The following is an 18783-nucleotide window of genomic DNA, read 5'->3' on the forward strand; positions in this document are numbered from 1 at the left end:
TTTGTCTGTTTAAGAAAAACTATGTTGGTATTGCTAAAACTGCAAAAAATGTGAAAGCTTTTTTAGGTTATTCAGAGTTTTATAGGTTTCATGGGGAGATTATGTGGTACTGTTTTTGGTTTTGCTTTCAATAGCTGAAGCTCTTGAGTTTTTGATCAGGTAGTAACATTTTATAATGATGCATGCAACTGCAGAGTTTGAACATTTCAGGAGTTTCATCTTAATATCTGTGGTTACATACTTAACCCTTGGGATAGGATATCAGTTTCATGGCCATCTGCTTTAGTTTTAAAAGTAATGTTACACATTTAGATGACTATTTGTTCTTGTGCTTGATTGTTAAACTTCTGTTATATCTTGCTACTTTTTATATTTCACATGTAAAACTAGCAAATGCTGCAAAGTTGTGACATTATTATAAGTCAATAAAGATATCTTTGCAAATATGACATTTACATAAAATTCTAAAAATGAGCATATTTCGAATCTCTTTCTTTTTCGATGTCTAAACTAAAATGCTCCTGGGTAATGTACTATAGATGGTTTGCTCATTTGTATACAGATATCTCTTCATTTTTGTCTACTGTTTTGTTTGACTCTAAGTCACCTTCTGCCATTTATACAGATAGATGCTTATCAGAGATTGTTGTTTCACATCTATGACCAATCAGAGGCTCAAACCACAGTAATGTATAGACATAGATGAATATGTGCAAAATCAGGCATGTGGGGAGTTAAAAATAGCTTTGGCTTCAGTAAATATACCTAGTAAACCAAATCTTTCACTAAGAATGATGATCAAATTCTTGCTGTTGCTTTAATTCACAATTGACATTCAGACATTGAGTTAAATAATTTGGTAAGGACTTTTATCAGGAAGATCTTAATCAGTGGGGTGCCTAGAACAGCTTACTAGTCTGTGTTGTCTTCATTACAATTTTGTTTACTTGATGTGTTAAACCTCTCAACAAGGTTGACACTCTCTCCGCAAACAGACACACTGCTGATGGCTGTGCCCAAGAGGTTATTAAAGGCCTGGATCTTGGTTTTTATCCAGGACACTCGCAAGCCAAGACACTCAGACTCCTCGCTCAGTCTTACCTTACGTCTTTACTTACCTTGGCAGTGACATTCATGTCTCTGGTAACTCTTCCTAAGAAATCAGTAGATGGATTGGGAGAGCAAGGGGGGGTCATGAGGTCGCTGGAAAGGGGTGTGTGGCACTGCCAATATCTATGCAAAAGGAAAAAGGTCCAAGTGTTTAGAGTCCTGGTGCTTCCTGTCTTGCTATATGGTTGCGAGACATGGACGCTATCCAGTGACCTGAGACAAAGACTGGATTCCTTTGGTACTGTCTCTCCGGAAAATCCTTGGGTACCGTTGGTTTGACTTTGTGTCGAATGAGCGGTTGCTCATGGAGTCCCGAATGAAGCACATTACTTGCATTGTGAGGGAGCGTCAGTTGCTGCACTACAGCCATGTGGAGCGTTTCTCAGAGGGTGATCCGGCTCGTAAGGTCCTCATTGTTGGGGACCGAGTGGCTGGACCAGGCCAAGAGGTCGCCCACAGAACACCTGGCTGCAGCAGATAGAGGGTCATTTCCGGAGGGTGGGACTGGACCGCATGTCTGCCTGGGGGGTTGCAAACCAGGATCCCAAGTTGCTTCATCGTGTAGTGGGTGCGGCAATGCACTGTACCAGTGCATGCTCCCCAACTTGACTTGACTTAATGTGGTAGTTAGTTAAGCTTTTTATTGCATTTTTAAATGTGTTTTTTCCTGGTATTTTGTAAATGTGACTGCATTATAATTGTTGAACTGTTCTTTTTCCTTCCACAATTCAACTGACTGGAAGGTTTTTGTTTTTATTTCTTTATTAACCTTTGTCTTCTTGTCTTCTTCATGACATTCCACTTTAGCCAGTTTTCACTTACAGTGTGTGTTGATCAATGGTGTTCTTTTTCTTTTTACCTTACACAGACAGCATCATATAAACAGGAGCATGTTTGCATGAAAGCTTTGCCAGAAGAGGATGTGTTTACTTATTCATATGAAGGATATGGGAATAGCTGAAAGCACAGAAAGTCAAATTGTGATCTGTAATGTTGTAATGGTGTCCATTTGTTTTGATGTAGTTGAGAGTGTTCATTTTTTTCTCTACTTTTTTTTAAACTTTGTTTTCATTTATTTTTAACATTTTTGTGGTCAGGTTTGATAAAGTCAGCTGATGTTGTTGTGTCACATTGGTTGCTATGCTTTGCTATAATGATTGCATGTGATAATCTTCTTATATAATAAGCTACCGTGGCTGTCCATTTGTCTGTCCAGGATTTTAAATCACCTGTAGCTCGCAAACCATTTGATCGATTGACCTGAAATTTGGTACACATTGTGAAAAGGCACTATATAGGTGCCCGACCCAACACAGACTGGACACGGAGGCACACATAAAATAAACTATTTATTTTTGTTTGCCTGTGGGCGCACGTCTTCCCCGTGTCCCACAGGCAGTACACAGTCCCAAGCATAAACACACAAAGTAAAACACACTCTTCTTCCTCCAGCACTCCTCCCAGCCAACCTCGTCCTCATCCTCCCGATTCTGGTTCCTGAGTAGTGGTCGCTGGCTCCTTTCATCAGGCACCCGGAAGTGCTCCAGGTGCTTGATTGGCAACACCCGGTTGCACTTCCAGGTGTGGCGAAACAACTGCCCAGAAGGGCCCATCAGCTCCTGCTGCAGCACCCCCTGGTGGCACCTGTGGAACCCAACAAGGCTGCACCAAACTCCAACCCCCATGAAGCCCTGTGGGAGTCCGAGGCACTGCTGCAACCCAGGGAGGCTGCCATCTAGTGTCCAGGGGGAGGTATTGGGTCTCCCATCCTTGCTCTCCTGGAACATATGCTGCAGGGGCGTCCTGGCCGGGCATGGGTTCTGGCCGCCTGCCACAACATATACTACGTGACCTCTACTGTCCACTTTCAGAGTGATGATTTTTATTACTCTTTTTTATTGTAGAATCAACTTTCGGCAGCGGGCAGCAGGGTGGGCATGTGTACGGCGCCATTCTAATCCCTACCACCTTCGCTGTCACTTCCTCTACCTCTTCATATCTTAAATCATTCTTGAGGCAGATTGAACACTTAAGTGCCAGCTTAAGTGAAAAATTAAGAAAAACGTACTAAGTAATTGCAACACAAAAACTGACTTAAATAGTTTTAACGTGAAAAAATGCTAACGGAGGAAGAGAAGAAGTGGGCCACTAGAGTGGAGAAAACAAGAGCAGCTCACGATGCAGCAAGCACATTAACCTCTGACCAAACAAATGGTAAATGTACAGAGAGAGTATGAAAACTATAAGTCAAATGTATTCACTGCACATTATCGTGCAGTCCGCCATTACTGGTCAGTTCCCTATTTACAGAAAATGGGTCATTGATACTGAATATCTTAATGATGTTTTGGATGAGTTCCAATACACAATTTGCATTTGAACTTTATGGTTTTGACGTTAGTTTCAACTCTGACATTATTTAGTCAGTCCCAGAATGCTTAGTCAAACCACTGCAGATGTGTTGGTGCATTTTAAAATTTACAGGAGAGTACCGTGGAGACTTTTCACACTTTAATACTGGTATACTTATTCTATGCCCATTTTTGTTTATGAAATCAAGCAAAAGGCTGTGTGCAAGCCAGAACCTACTCCAAACTTAATTTGCAGAAATGCCATTTTCACATTGACGTGAATTTTTTGTTTCTTGGTACATTTCAAGGAATGTGGAGTTATTACTTCCTTTTTCTGATGATGCATCTGAACATTTGCGATCTGAAAGCTTAAGGCGGTTATATAATGTTGTCATAAATATCGCAAAAATGGGTGTGAGGTCTCCTAATAGCCTCCAAAATCATGCCAGGACCTTCACCAACCTACACAGTTGTAGCCTCACACCTTGACAGCCATCACCCAAACTCAATAGGCAGGCTGTGTTTTACACAAGCCCAAAAATGGGGACCTGGATTTAAAATTTTCAGGACACATGCAAAAGTGTCTTTCAAGAGAGAGGAATTGTAAAACTTCTATCTTGATAAGCAAAGTCCACGCGGCGAATCTTCATGAGTGAAGAATTTATTCAGATTTAACAAAAGCATGAAGAACAAGGAAAAATAGCAAAAAGGATTTGGCTAAAAAGGAAATACAATATGAACAACTCCCAATATGAAATCCAAAAATCAGTAATCCTAGACCAAAACTGAAATATCAAAAAAAGCAAAGAAATCAATCAATACTCACAATAATATGTACAACAAACCTAATGGACCACTGCTGGGACTTTCTCTTTCACCTCAAGGCTAAGGGTGGTTCAAGCAGATGTGAAATCAGGAGTTCCACCCACAAAGTAGAAGGAATGTCACAACACTTAAATACATACAAACAGTAAACAAACCTACCAGATATTGCACAAATAAATAAAAATAATACATTCAAAAATAACAAAAACAACACAAAAAACCAGAAAATAAATATAAGCCAGGGAAAAAATCCTGGCTGTAACATAACATAGGATTTCTGACTTGAATTGAAATATCCATTCTACCATTCTAGCATTTGTTCCACTGTCCTTTTGCAAATTATGGTATCCATAGGTTCTTAGGTTCAATATTGTCACAGTGCAGAGTACAATGAAATTCTTACTTTCATGTGCTAATCAACATTCAACATGTATCCACTCTCCGGGTCTGAATTCTATAATCCTATTGTAATGTAAGGTGCATTTACACTGACTGAACACAGTGTGCAGATTGAGGGGGCAGCTCATTTATCCGTGAATGTCAAAACCTTCCACTTATGAACACAAGGTGTTATATCTTTTAATACTTTTACTTCAGCAAGAAAGAAGTGCATAATATATATTTTTTTAACTTTGCCCACCAGCAAGCTGTCCTTGTGAATTGAGGAACAGCAGTAATATGGTAAATGCTTATACTTTTCAGATTCTATCTGAAAAAAATATTCCAATGACTGCAAGAGCAGCCATTTAAACATTTCTTTTGCAAAATGGTTCTACAGATCTACAGCAGTATGTGCAACATCATCAGATTACATTTTATGTATGATACACTATCATAGAAAAAAGCTTAAATATTTTACATACAGCTACTTGGGATCATCTTGGATTGTAATTTGTCTTATCTCCAGCTTTCAATTTCTATGCAAAGCTGACAATCTAAGTTTCTTATTTTTTTATCATGTGATTAGTAAAAAAACTGCATCTTGCGTTTTCAGTTAAATTTGCAAAGACACACTTAACAGTCCTCCCATTGGTTTTGAAAGTACCTATGGGAAACCAATACAGAAGCATTTATCTCCAGTAAAAAAGACTATAGGGCTTTAAAAAGTGAAGAGAGGGTGATGCTAGAGGTGCTCATCTGCTGCTCTAGAGCTCTTTTTAGTGAGAGCAGTATTCCTCCATGTAAACATTTTTCAGTAAGGAAACTTAAATGGGGCGGCCAGGTGGCGCAGTGGTAGCGCTGCTGCCTCGCAGTAAGGAGACCCGGGTTCGCTTCCCGGGTCCTCTCTGCGCGGAGTTTGCATGTTCTCCCCGTGTCTGCATTGGTTTCCTCCGGGGTGCTCCAGTTTCCTCTCACAGTCCAAAGACATGCAGGTTAGATGGATTGGCGATTCCAATTGGCCTTAGTGTGTGCTTGGTGTGTGTGTCCTGCGGTGGGTTGGCTTGGATTGGCTCCAGCAGACCCCCGTGACCTTGTTTGGATTCAGCGGGTTGGAAAATGGATGGATGGATGGAAACCTAAATAGCAAATGCTGTGACCATATTAACTTTCAAGTCAAGTTGGGAAGCATGCATTGGTAACGTGAGTTGCCGCACCCGGTTGGCAACCACCCACCCCCCCCCCCCCCCCCCCCCCCAGCAGACACATGGTCCAGTCTCACCCTCCAGAAATGACCCTCTATCTGCCGCAGCCAGGTGTTACGTGGGCGACCCCTTGGCCTGGTCCAGCAATGAAGATCTTACGTACCCAAGGATTTTCCGGAGAGACACAGTACTGAAGGAGTCCAGTCTTCGTCTCAGGTCACTGGATAGTGTCCATGTCTTTCAACCATATAGCAAGACAGGAAGCACCAGGACTCTAAAGACTTGGACCTTCATCCTTTTGCATAGATATCAGGAGCACCACACACCCTTTTCCAGCTACCTCATGACCCCCCATGCTCTCCCAATCCGTCTACTGACTTCATAGGAAGAGTCACCAGAGACATGAATGTCACTGCCAAGGTAAGTAAACCTCCGAACAAGGTCAACATTCTCTCTGCAAACAGACACACTGCTGATGGCCGTGCCCAAGAGGTCATTAAAGGCCTGGATCTTGGTTTTTATCCAGGACACTCTCAAAGCCAAGACACTCAGACTCATCACGCAGTCTCTCGAGCGCCCCGATCAGAACCTCCATTGACTCTGCAAAGATCACAGCATCGTCAGCAAAGTCAAGATCCGTGAACCTTTCTTCATCAACAGATGTCCCACAGCCTCTGGACCCCACGACCTTGCCCAACACCCAGTCATACAAGCACTGAACAGAGTAGGAGCAAGAACACACCCCTGACGAACCCCAGAATCAACTGGGAAAAACGCAGAGGTCCTGCCTCCACTCTGCACAGCACTCACAGTACCAGTGTACAGGCCGGCCATTATATCCAGCAACTTCAGGGGGATCCCGCGAAGTCTCAGGATGTCCCAGAGGGCAGCTCGATCAACTGACTCAGTCAACTCAGTTGATCATATTAACTTTACACATTGTTTAATTATTTACTTTCCTTCGTGAACCTCAGCATCACTTGGAGATACCACAAATGGTTCTGACTTGTTCTCCTGGATACATTTATTTATTACTTTGATATCTGGGCTTAAAAATATATGTGGATGAGGTTAAAGATAATTTTCCAGATGCTCTATATTCTCTCACCTGATTAGATGAACAGTTGTGCACCTTTTTGGGAATGTGTCCAGAGGACTTGGACCTTTACAGGTTCTGTGGCTTGACTCGAAGTGATCCCGGAAGGGGTTTTATAGTGTCGTCATGGCAAAGTCATTCATTTGGCAGGATTGGTGCTTCTTTCTTTTACCAGAGTCACTTATTGAGTCTTGAATCTTTCTCATGATTTGGAGGTTTTAGAACATCTTAATACATATTTATCCATATCCGTATTTGATTTTTAAAAGCAATAATGTTTTGGCATTTGTTATTTTTATGACTATTTTTGTAAAATATTTACACTGCTTTTTGGTTTCATGTGGCACTGCCATCTTTGTGGTTTTGTTATGGGCAATGGCATATTGTTTACTGTTGCCATGTGTAGTTTCCAATCACTAAACCTTCTACATTGATATTTAAAGCTATCACTGATCACCTGTGTTTGTGGATAAACAACATAATTTATTGTCCTACTCTAGAGAAAGTTTATGCATTTCTGGTAGTCTGAATTTTGGCTTTTGTTTGATTTTTTTGATACATTTTTGAGTTTGACTATTTTTTTTTTTATCTTTTGGCCACCAACACCTGCCCATTTCTGTCCAGAGCCATTCTTTTATCTCCTGGCCCTGTTAAACTTTGCCTTCAGGCCTATGTTTCCATCTCAGGTTCAGCAGTCTGGAGATGATTTTAGGTGAAAACTCGAATAGTGGGTATTAAATGACAGGTTCATGAGAAGAAGAAAGAGAAGGGAAGAGGGGTAAAGAAATGGGTTGCTTCCACGGTATTTGAGAAGTGGGCTGGTTTTTCTTACAGTATATCAGTGCTAAGATCACTCTGTGTTCAGTCATATTTTATAGTTAACTTAAATAAATTACACCCTTCCATCCTCTATTTCAACCTGCTTTTTCAGTGCACGGTTGTGGAACGAGTTCTTTAAATGTATAGATGTCACAAAATTGACTAAAGTAACAGATTCCCTGGGGGCAACTAAATCACTAGAAATGGTCCCAGACAGTAGATAAAGCTGGACAGAAATGCAGCATATTAGGTTTAGTGGAATTCCATTTAACAGTCAAACAAAGGAAGAAACAAAAGTTTTAAATATAGGTTTATTGAGTCATTATTGTTGCACGCTTTATTAATGCTTGCATCTCCAGACCTGAAAACTGTAGAGGACTCTCCCACCATGAAGCTCAATCAATCAATCAATCAATCAATCATGTAGTACATTACATAACCAGTATATCTATCTCTCAAATACATAGTGCCTTTCAAATCTATATGTCTATAAATTTTATATTGCAGCAGTGTTATGTACTTGTTTTATATAGTGCCTTCGATAAATCTCTTTCTATATGCACATCTGTAATTCTGTATGTTATAACTTTTTATATCTATCTTGAGAGTGTGTTTCATATCTAAAGTATCCAATATAGAGCTTTTCACTTTGTTTATCTGACAGAGTTTTGGGGTGAGGTAGTTATACTCACTAATCATGATGCCAGTAACTGGTGGCATGTTGTGTATTGATTAGTGCATACAAGTAAGAATTTCACAATTAAACGTTCTTTACCTAGTACTAGGGTGTTGTACTGTGTTAGCCATTATGAATGTAGTGAAAAGTCAAGCAAAATGACACCTTTTGTTGGCTAACTAAAAAGATTACAATATGCAAGCTTTCGAGGCAACTCAGGCCCCTTCTTCAGGCAAGATGTAATCGATGTAATTACATCTTGCCTGAAGAAGGGGCCTGAGTTACCTTGAAAGCTTGCATATTGTAATCTTTTTAGTTAGCCAATAAAAGGTGTCATTTTGCTTGACTTTTCACTACATGTCTTTACCTAGTAATTTACCTGGATTTGTATCATGTAATGTTCTTATTTTTACTGTAGCTAAGAGAATTTAGATTGCTGATTACAAAATGCTATAGGATTTTGATTGCCCGTGCTATAAAAAAACATGGGAAACTTTGTAGTTGCTACAGGCACCATGATGGACAACCCTCCTGGCTTTAGAACTTGGTTCAATTTAGAGCCTTTTCTTTGTGTGTTTGGGTTTTCTGCCATAGCCCAGTCCATTTTACAATAATCAGCCCTAATTTTGCCCCCTATTTTGAAGAATCTTGAATGCTTATTACAGTGGGCTTAGCATCTCCTCCCAATAAATGAAAAATGAGAATTAAGAAAACAGCTGAATACATGAGTGCATGGATGGGTGCTTTCTAGCACCATGTTCAGAAATAATCTTAAAACATAATCTGGTGCATTTTTATTAAAAACATGATTTCTGTTTTATTGAATGCAAAGCTTACTTGTTTTAGAAGGTTGATTTTAACCGGCTATTTTCTCAGTCCTCTTATTACATAGTAAGCAGCAGGTATTTGGTTTGTGGAAACTACTTTGCATGAGTAGTTGCCATAAAGTGTGGGTGTTTTTTTCTTTTTACAATGAGCTTATGACAAAACACATGTTGTGGCAATGTGCACAATTGTTTTGCAGTCTACACTCTGTAAAACAATAAGTGACATTCCTTCAGACATCAGATTTTGGTTTCAAACAGCACTATTTGGTCTAATATAAAAGTATTGCTTCTGTATTTAAAATGAGTCCAACAGTGTTTATTTCAAATTTCTCAAGGGGTGTGGTTTGGGATCATAGTGCTTCCTACTCACGTTTCCAGTAAAGGAGTAGGTTTAATTCCCATGCCCGAATTTTGTACGTGTGTCCTCAGAGTTTTCCTTTCACATTCCCAATACCTTCAGGTTAGTATTTTAGATTTCAAAATATTTGCATATTTGCATTTTCCTAAAACACCCGCCATCTTTTCCTCCAGCCCAGGCACTTTATGCCACAGAGGTTTCAGGGAGAAAGTAAAAGAAACTGAGCAAAAGCCTTGACTGTATGAGAAAATAAAATGCTAAAATTTGCTCTAATCTATTCAGAATCTCAGTAACACAATGCAACTTTTACTTTATATTATAACATACAATACTTTGTATGTTATAATGAGCGCTGTGACAGTAGAGACAGACACACATATGCAGAGTACTGCAGCTGCTTGGATCCATGAAAAGTGTTTCTGTCTACTACAATGTCTTTGTTGTTTTGACTGTTGCATCACTTACTGTACTAGCATAACAACAGCAAATAGTTTACATAAGCATTGTGTTGTATGTATGTACTGTGTGTTAAAGCACTGCAGCTATATTCTGACATGACATGTTTGCATTTCCATTTTGGACAGTAAAGTTAACTTCCTTTAGTCATTTGCTTAAACGTGGAATCAAAAGATGGCTGCTGTGTAGCCTTGTCTGTGGGTCTACTGTTGTCATTAGACACATTTACTGATTCGGGTGTCTTGAGTGCTGAAATCTGCATCTTCTGTGGCTCTTTGTTATAAACTCTCTTAATGGTAGTCCTTTTCACCTTCTTTTGATGGGGTGTAACACATTGTTTATTACAAATGCATATTTTACAATTCATATTTTCACAAACATGATGTACCTGTCAATTCTTTCAATCTTTCATCGACTTTTACATTATTGTCATAACTAAACGACAGCAATTTCAGTTTATGATTTTGGAGTATTTCAGATTTTGGAATTTCGGATTAGGAATGCTCAACCTTTAATACCTATCCCATCTACCTCTTACCACACTATGTAAGTGTGGGTGGGTGTGTGAGTGGGATCTGCTAGAGACAAGAATGTTTCCTGCATTGTGTCCACTAATAATGTAATGAGCTCCAGTTCTCTGCAGTCTGGAATTTGATTATAAATTCATATTATAGGTACATTCATACTAGGGAATAAATCCAATTGATTAAGTTGCTTTAGAGAAGAAAGGAAAACTTTTTGTTTCAATTGAGGATAACTGCGTAACATTGACCACTCAACTTTTTAATAAAACCGTAAACCACATGGCTGGGCTGTTTACACAGAAACCATTATAGTAATCTAGTCCACTAAAAGAAGCAAAAACTGGCCAAATACAACAGCCGAGTCATCACTGAGCCTCTTGTCCGTCTCCTTGCTTTAGATTTATTGTTCAAATCCCATTTGGGCGGTATACCTGGCACATTTCTGTTGTCACTATGTTTTGAGCGGTAAATACTGTCTCAGATTACCAGTATGACTCACTACACAACTAAGCAGGCTAGATCAACCCCTGAACAGAGAAGAGACTGTTTAGTTTAACATTCCTAATTTAGGAGTGTACAGTGACACATACCAATATTGTATTGCAGTGATATTTCCCTTGAAGAAATTCAAAATGAAATAGCTTGTCTTTCTCTAAATCACTTTAAGGACTTGGAATGGATACTATGCAGCTGAACTGGTTTCTTTGAAACTTTCTGAATAAAGATGAAAGGGAGTTACAGTGTTTCAATATTCAGAAGTGTTTGTATGTCATTTATGAAAGATATAGCAGGATTTTGGTTAGGTCTTGCCTTGCAGTTAATGCTATTGGACTAGACTGTGTTTTCCCATGACCCTTTAATTGGATTACGTGAACTGATGTGTCTAGGACTGCGCTTAACACACATGCTAAGAGCCATAGATTGACTCAGCATGGCTAGCATTGCTGTTATCTGTGAGGCAATGCCCTCACTGTATTCTATCAGGCACACATTTTGAACATTGTAACAGTAGGTACAGCTCAATTAAATTTAGCTTTACCAAAGAGTGGTTGATAGATTCAAGTAAGCTGATTGACGTTGATTACATACTATTCATTGTCTGTTTGAACCTGTAATTTAGATGGTATTTTCACATATTACACAAAGCTCTGGATTCTTGCTAAACCTGAAGCTTTCTTTCCTTTAACATATATATAATGATGGTTTTCCGTGTAGGTAATATCAGTAGTTGTACAGAAATGTGTTATGAGGTTGTGGAGTGGCAGCAGAGTCCATGCTGTGCCACCACAGCCACACTTTTCTCAACCCCAACTAAAATTTCCTTACACTGTTTCTAAAACAAGCAACACAAAGTTAAGTCAGGTTCCTAGCATTTTTCATGCAGTCATTACTAGTCTCTATTTGGCTTTACTAACCTGTAGGTGGCCATTTGCTCCAGTTATGCTCCAGACATAATTTCTGACCAATATTCTCACTAAAGTTTGGTTGCTTGCATGCATAATTGTCATTTTATTAAAGATTAGCTGTGCTACCTGCCAATGGGTTGAAATCTAGGTAATCAACATACACCTGAGCATTAATGTTTGCAATGCAATATGTTATATGCCCTTTGGTATGGGATTTGTAAAAGCAGTGTTGATGTTTGTAATGTGCTATCTATTGGAATGAGAAATGCAATGCATTTTATTACTATAAATGTTTGTGATGCGCCATCCTTTGAAATGACAAAGGATAACAATCGGACAGACATACAGATAGACACACACAGACACTTATCCTTTTTATAAAGGTGGATAAAAATAAGTCAGAATGTGCAAATATGATGCTTCTAATTGTCCTTCAATGAAACATAATGGGGAGGATGCCTTATGAAATTTTGTAATTGAGAGCAGCTTAAGATTTTAGTAAATATAATATGTGGATCTAGTTTTCTAATGTTCGTGCAAAATTTTCCCTTAACAAGTTTCCAACTGTGTCTCCTTATTCTTGATGAGCTCATTTTAAAATAACAATCTTGATCCACTGTACTAGTTTCAATCATCCATCCATCCATTTTCCAACCCACTGAATCCGAACACAGGGTCACAGGGGTCTTCTGGAGCCAATCCCAGCCAACACAGGGCACAAGGCAGGAACCAATCCCGGGCAGGGTGCAAACCCACCGCAGGACACACACAAACACACCCACACACCAAGCACACACTAGGGCCAATTTAGAATCGCCAATCCACCTAACCAGCATGTCTTTGGACTGTGGGAGGAAACCGGAGCGCCCGGAGGAAACCCACGCAGACGCGGGGAGAACATGCAAACTCCACGCAGGGAGGGTCCGGGAAGTGAACCCGGGTCCCCAGGTCTTCCAACTGCGAGGCAGCAGCGCTACCCACTGCGCCACTGTGCCACCCAGTTTCAATCATGTCACCGCTTAATCTTCGTTTGCTAAAACTAAAAAAACAGCCAGGCTCTCCCTTCATTATGAATTGAATGGCAAGTGCTCAGAAGATGTTGGATGCCAATAGACTATGCAGTCTGTGCTAATAGGCTTTCTAATCCTTCTGTAATACCATGGTTTTGCTTGCATTACAGATGACGACTCCAAGCTATCGTTGAAGCCAGGAGATGTTATCCGTGCTGTGGAAATCGTGGACCAGACCTGGTGCTGGGGATACACTGAAGATGGTCGCCAGGGACTCTTTCCTGCCACTTTTGTAGAAAAGCTTTAAAAAATAGATGTGGGAATGTCCCAATGTTCAGAGGGAGTGCCTGCTTGCCATCTAATTCCATGACAGAACATGATGTTGGTGTTAATGCAGCTATGTCTTCATTTGTGGGCTCACTGACCATTAACTCTTAAACTAGAGTGTACTCTAGATGCTTTTATCCTAATAGCGGCCTTGGTAGCTGTCACGAAAGATAGATTTAGATAATAACATGCAAGTCTGGCACTTGCCGGAGCCCCGGTAGCTTTTTACTCCCAGTATAAAGCCACAGTAGCTGTTGCTATTGTATTTTATTATGCTATAAACATTACTGTGTATTTTTCTGTATAGCAATACAAGTAAATAGGAGGAGACCAGTTACATCCAGTTAATGCTTCCACCCTTACTCTCTTCCACTGTGCAATAAGGCACCCCTCTTAGCTGCCTCACCCTGAGAGTCAGTGGTATTACTATCATCAATTAGTCATCCGTAGCTTAAACCTGGGGCTTGACAAACAGAACTTAATGCAACTACAACATATTATTCAATTTTGCAGTAGACCAAAATGAACCCTGCAGCTACGCAGATCCATATGGACTTCTCCAAAGCCAAGCCACTGCCATCTTTCATGCAGAATTTTTCAGATGATGTGGAATACTATATTTATGACTGGGCAATTCTTTCACAGCCTTCTATTTGTTTCATATTCCTGAGTCTGCCACCATTCAGAAAAGATATGCTGCACGCTGCATTGCCTGAAATTGGGAATTCATAGATACATAGAATACTTGTGCTAAATCTCTACAATATGCTTAAAGCATATGATGAGAAATCTTAACAGATCAAATAAGAACAAATTAATATACATTCTTAATATGCTCTTTTACTTATACTGTTTCAGTTCTTTTTCAACGAACTACAAACACCTAAAAAATAACATTACTTTCACTGTTGTAGAAAATTTTTAATGTGGTATTTCTTTCAATAAACCTTTCACATTTTTATTTTCTGGAGATCTGTGACCTTGATGGAAATGAACCTGTCCAGAGTGATGAGTTAAAACAAACCACACATTACGACAGATTTATGAATGTACATCATCAAAACAAAACCTAACTGCCTAATTAAAAATACATTCATGCAGTGTTGGGAATTGGCCTTTCATTTAAGGCTTTGCTTTCAATGAAAATTAGCGGTCTGCAGGGGTTAGAATCATGATTGTCCTGATATTTTTTTTGATCTTGTCATTGTTTACTTGCATATGTGTTGGTGTGGTGGCATAGTAGTTGGAGTTTACGGCTCATAGCTCATCACTGTAGTAATATTGTCACCTTGGTCACATGAATGTTCTGCAGGTTCATTGGCTTTGATGATGCTAAATTGTTCCAATATGATGGACTGGTCTACTGTCCTGGAGTGGTACCTGCCTTGCTGCTAGCATAGGCTTCCGCTGACTACATTCCTGAGTTAAAATAAGTGGGTTCAGAAGATGAATGAAACTAAAGTTGTTAAGGAATTGGACAACAAAGTAAGTAAAATGTGAGGTGTTAATCTTTCATTCATACACAAATAATGTTAAGAATTTATGTTTTTTGTGGACCTTAATGTTTTCAGTAGGGAGTATGTTTTCCAGGGCTTTAGTATAGCCAGACTTTTAATATGTGCTAGGTTTCACCAAGATCTTATAAATTACGGAGCTAATGTGCTAGCTTTCAAAGGAATTGGAACAGGAAAGAAGACTTTTATGACTGATATAAGTGCTAGGATGCTACATTAGCTTTGAAGTGGCCTCGTTTCTGGAATTTAAAGTAAGACTTCAGGAAGATGAGGTCTGAATGTTATCCGACAGCATTCTATTTTGGGACTTGGGATACATGTCTGGTGGCCTTCTTTTAGAAAGTGGGTAGGTATTCTATGATTGTAAAAATTTCTGTATTATAATTTTGGGTATTGCTGTATATAATGCACTAAGCTGCTTACAGACTACTTCGTATATATTGACATTACAACATTGCTAAGATTTAGACCAAGGGTATCAATCTTCTTGGGTAGCCACAGTACTGCAAGCTTCATTCTATCTGCATTCTGAATTAGTAATTACTGCTGCTAATGGAACATTCTGTACTTCTTATTAGTTGACTTGCTTTTTAAAATGTATAAGTTTAACTTTAAATGTGTAATTTTTCTTTAACCAGCAGTCAAACAATAATGAGATGCAAATGACCAGCAAACATGGTTCCATTTGCACATTTGTGTTCATTATATAATATCTATTTCAATAAAATCTCTGATAATAAAAATGTGAATGTTGGAAAAATATCCATCCATTCTAGGTCACAAGGCATATTTATAGTGCTCCCAGAAAAAATAAAACCAATAGTTTATAAAATTCAGATGTAGCAGAGTGAGAGCAATAGCAAAAAGCAGATTGAAATAATGTATTTCATTGAGAGCAAGAATCAACCCCTAATTAAGAAACAGGTTGAAGAGTTGAAAGCCCCCAGTTGGCTGAATATCTGCTGGCTCTCACTTGCATTCCATGATGTTCTGTCTGCTGATTAGAAAAAAAAGACTTACTTAAATGGTAAACATTTTAAAATGCCAGTTAACTAAAATAAAGGTAAAATACTTATACTCAATGAGCAGCAGTAATTCTTTACTAATGAAGAAGTGTCTGTAACTAAAACCTGCATTGGCGGGGCCCACTAGAATCAGAACTTGACACCCCTGATTTGGATGATGTTACAGGTTATACAGGCTGCAAAAAACACATAGAGAATGGGATGCTGGTTTTATTACTAAACATACCTAATGTACCTACATAATTTTTTTTCTGTTCCATAAGAATACAGATTCTTCACTAAGACATATTTGCTTAATTACAGAGTAAAATGTCATAGGAAACATGACTAAACATTAATTAAAATGATTGCTCAAAATTGTCAGGTAAGCCTAGAATTTCAATAACTAATCTTTTTATGTCAGCTGATAGATTAACATGTATACTTGCTTATACCTGTGGTGGGCTGGCACCCTGCCCGGGGATTTGTTCCTGCCTTGTGCTCTGTGCTGGCTGGGATTGGCTCCAGCAGACCCCCGTGACCCAGTGTTAGGATACAGTGGGTTGGACAATTGCTGACTGACACACTTTGATTCAACTTTGCCTTCAAATATGTATAGGACAATTTCAGAACCTTACCACACAATTGACTGACATCACAAAAATGGTGTCAGAGTGTGGTGTCTCCTTCAAATTTTTAAAAATAAAGTGAGTGGGACTTCATGATAAATTTATAAAGTTTGCTACACTTCATCTTTAGCATTTTATCAAAAAGTGCATGTTTAATTTCTACTGAAGCTTTGTACCTTCTGCATATTGAGCTACACTGTTCTCATTGGTGCCATTTGTAATTGCTGCTGTGATTACAGTGAGCCAAATATTTAAATATTTATTAAATGTGTGAAGGGCAAAAAACTGCCAGGACCATGTCCTCAATTGAATTAATGGTTTTTTGTCCATAAACAACATTACTGTGTGCCTAAATGAAAGCTAGGTTTACAGTCATGGTAACAAAAAACATTGAACTAAAAAAGGTTGAGATCTCAAGAGGTAAAGTCCTGGTTAATGCATGGAATATAAATTGAAATTTGTAAAGAAACTGCCACTACAGTGTATGTGAGAATTGGGGTTTCTTTTTCAGACTGTCATAATAGATGCCCCACAACTGTGTAAATGATCTTCTTAAAGAATTGATGGGAGGACATGGCTGTTGGTGAAGGCAGGGAGAGCCAGCTCAAGATCACTTTTCCTTTTTTCGGGTCAGCAACTTCAGTTGTAGAAGGGAGGTGGTGACACATGTCTTTTGAAACCCTTAGCTTGACAAGACAAGGAGATATATAATATATATATATATATTTGGATCTCAGTAATTTTATTTGGCTACAAAAACAAATGTCACTACAGTTCCTTATGTAATACAAGTCCATCAAAATGACACCTTTTATTGGCTAACTAAAAAGATTACAATATGCAAGCTTTCGAGGCCACTTAGGCCCCTTCTTCAGGCAAGATGTAATGAATTTTTTTTAGTTAGCCAATAAAAGGTGTCATTTTGCTTGACTTCTCACTACATTCATAATGGCCAATACGGTACAACACCTTAGCAATAAGGAACTGTAAAATGTTTTTCTAAAAAATGAACACATTATGTATTTACATTGCAGATGACATCAATGCATGCTTTTGCCTCCATTTCCGAACAGTCATTGTTTGATAGCTGTACTACTCTGTTTACTAATAAATTTGTATGATACCAAACAACTCTTCCCATGCCATCTTTCATATGTGTTATAGTTATCAGTATTTCACAATCAGAGTAATACAAATAATCTAAAACCTGCATACCCAACTGCATACCAGTCAGTGTTATACTATTATTTAAAATGAGAATCCTAAAGAAAAAAGCAAATGTCTCTAAAACATGAATGACATCACGGTAACATTTTCTTGTTCTGCTTGTTTTAAGCTTATGTTTCTATAAACAATGGAGCTATCTGTTTCATTAGGTGATTTTCCATGTGTGGGACCAATACTGTATCACAATTTCAGAGAGTACATCTCCTAAATTGGTATAGTTTTGTATATGGGTTTGTATCCTGCATGACTGTGGACTAGATTTGTTCCCTTCAGACTTTCAGCATCTGTAAAACATTTTCGTGATTATAGCAGTGGGTACTTTTTGGTACTGTAACTTTATCCCATTGCAGAAACTCCACATTTGAAGACTCAGGTTACATGAAATGGTTTGCTGAAATGTTTCTGTAGTGCCAAACCTTCACAAATCAGTCACTTGTTCACAAAATAATGTCTTTCTTTCTGGATGATTGTATGTGGTATTAAAATATCTTGTTTTTAAACTATCTTGATATCTGTGTACTTTTTTATTGTAATCATTTATGGAAAATGTTTTGTACTACTCAAAAGATGCTTGTTAGGTCCACCGTGAACAGGCAGGAAAATACACTGCTCAAAAAAATTGAAGGAATGCATAATCATCCCAGTCTAACACCAAGTCAATTAAGCTTCAGGGATAATAAACTGTCCAGTTAGAAAGCATACGCAATTGTGAATCAGCTTCACCTGCTTTGGTACAAATGAAAGTGAAAACATGTGCACTAGAGAGGCAACAGCAAGACAACCCTCAAAAAGGGAATGGTTTTGCGAATGGTGGCCACAAACGATTGCTTTCTCCTTATCCTTCCTAACTGATTTTTCTCTAGTTTTGAGTTTTGCTAGTATTCTTGTCACTAGTGGCAGCATGAGGCAGTACCTGCAGCCAGTTCAGGTAGTCCAGCTCCTCTGTCATATGAAGATTTGCTGTGTCTCCCAGCACAGTCTCAAGACCATGGTGGAGATACCTGAAGACAGGCAGTTACACGAGGAGAGCTGGACAGGGCT

General features: G+C 38.8%; 1 protein-coding gene across 1 annotated transcript in view; it reads left to right on the forward strand.

The window, feature by feature from the left end:
• si:dkey-40c11.2 (uncharacterized) overlaps positions 1–18245 on the forward strand; it is a 208753-nt gene extending 190508 nt beyond the window's left edge. Inside the window, exon 16 of the mRNA XM_028804660.2 lies at positions 13212–18245. Coding sequence (XP_028660493.1) covers positions 13212–13348 — 137 coding nt within the window. The 3' untranslated portion in view covers positions 13349–18245. The remainder of the gene's footprint in view (positions 1–13211) is intronic.
• Positions 18246–18783: the final 538 nt, after the last annotated feature.

This window comes from Erpetoichthys calabaricus, chromosome 7, assembly GCF_900747795.2.
Source record: "Erpetoichthys calabaricus chromosome 7, fErpCal1.3, whole genome shotgun sequence".
Taxonomy (NCBI): Eukaryota; Metazoa; Chordata; class Cladistia; order Polypteriformes; family Polypteridae; genus Erpetoichthys; species Erpetoichthys calabaricus.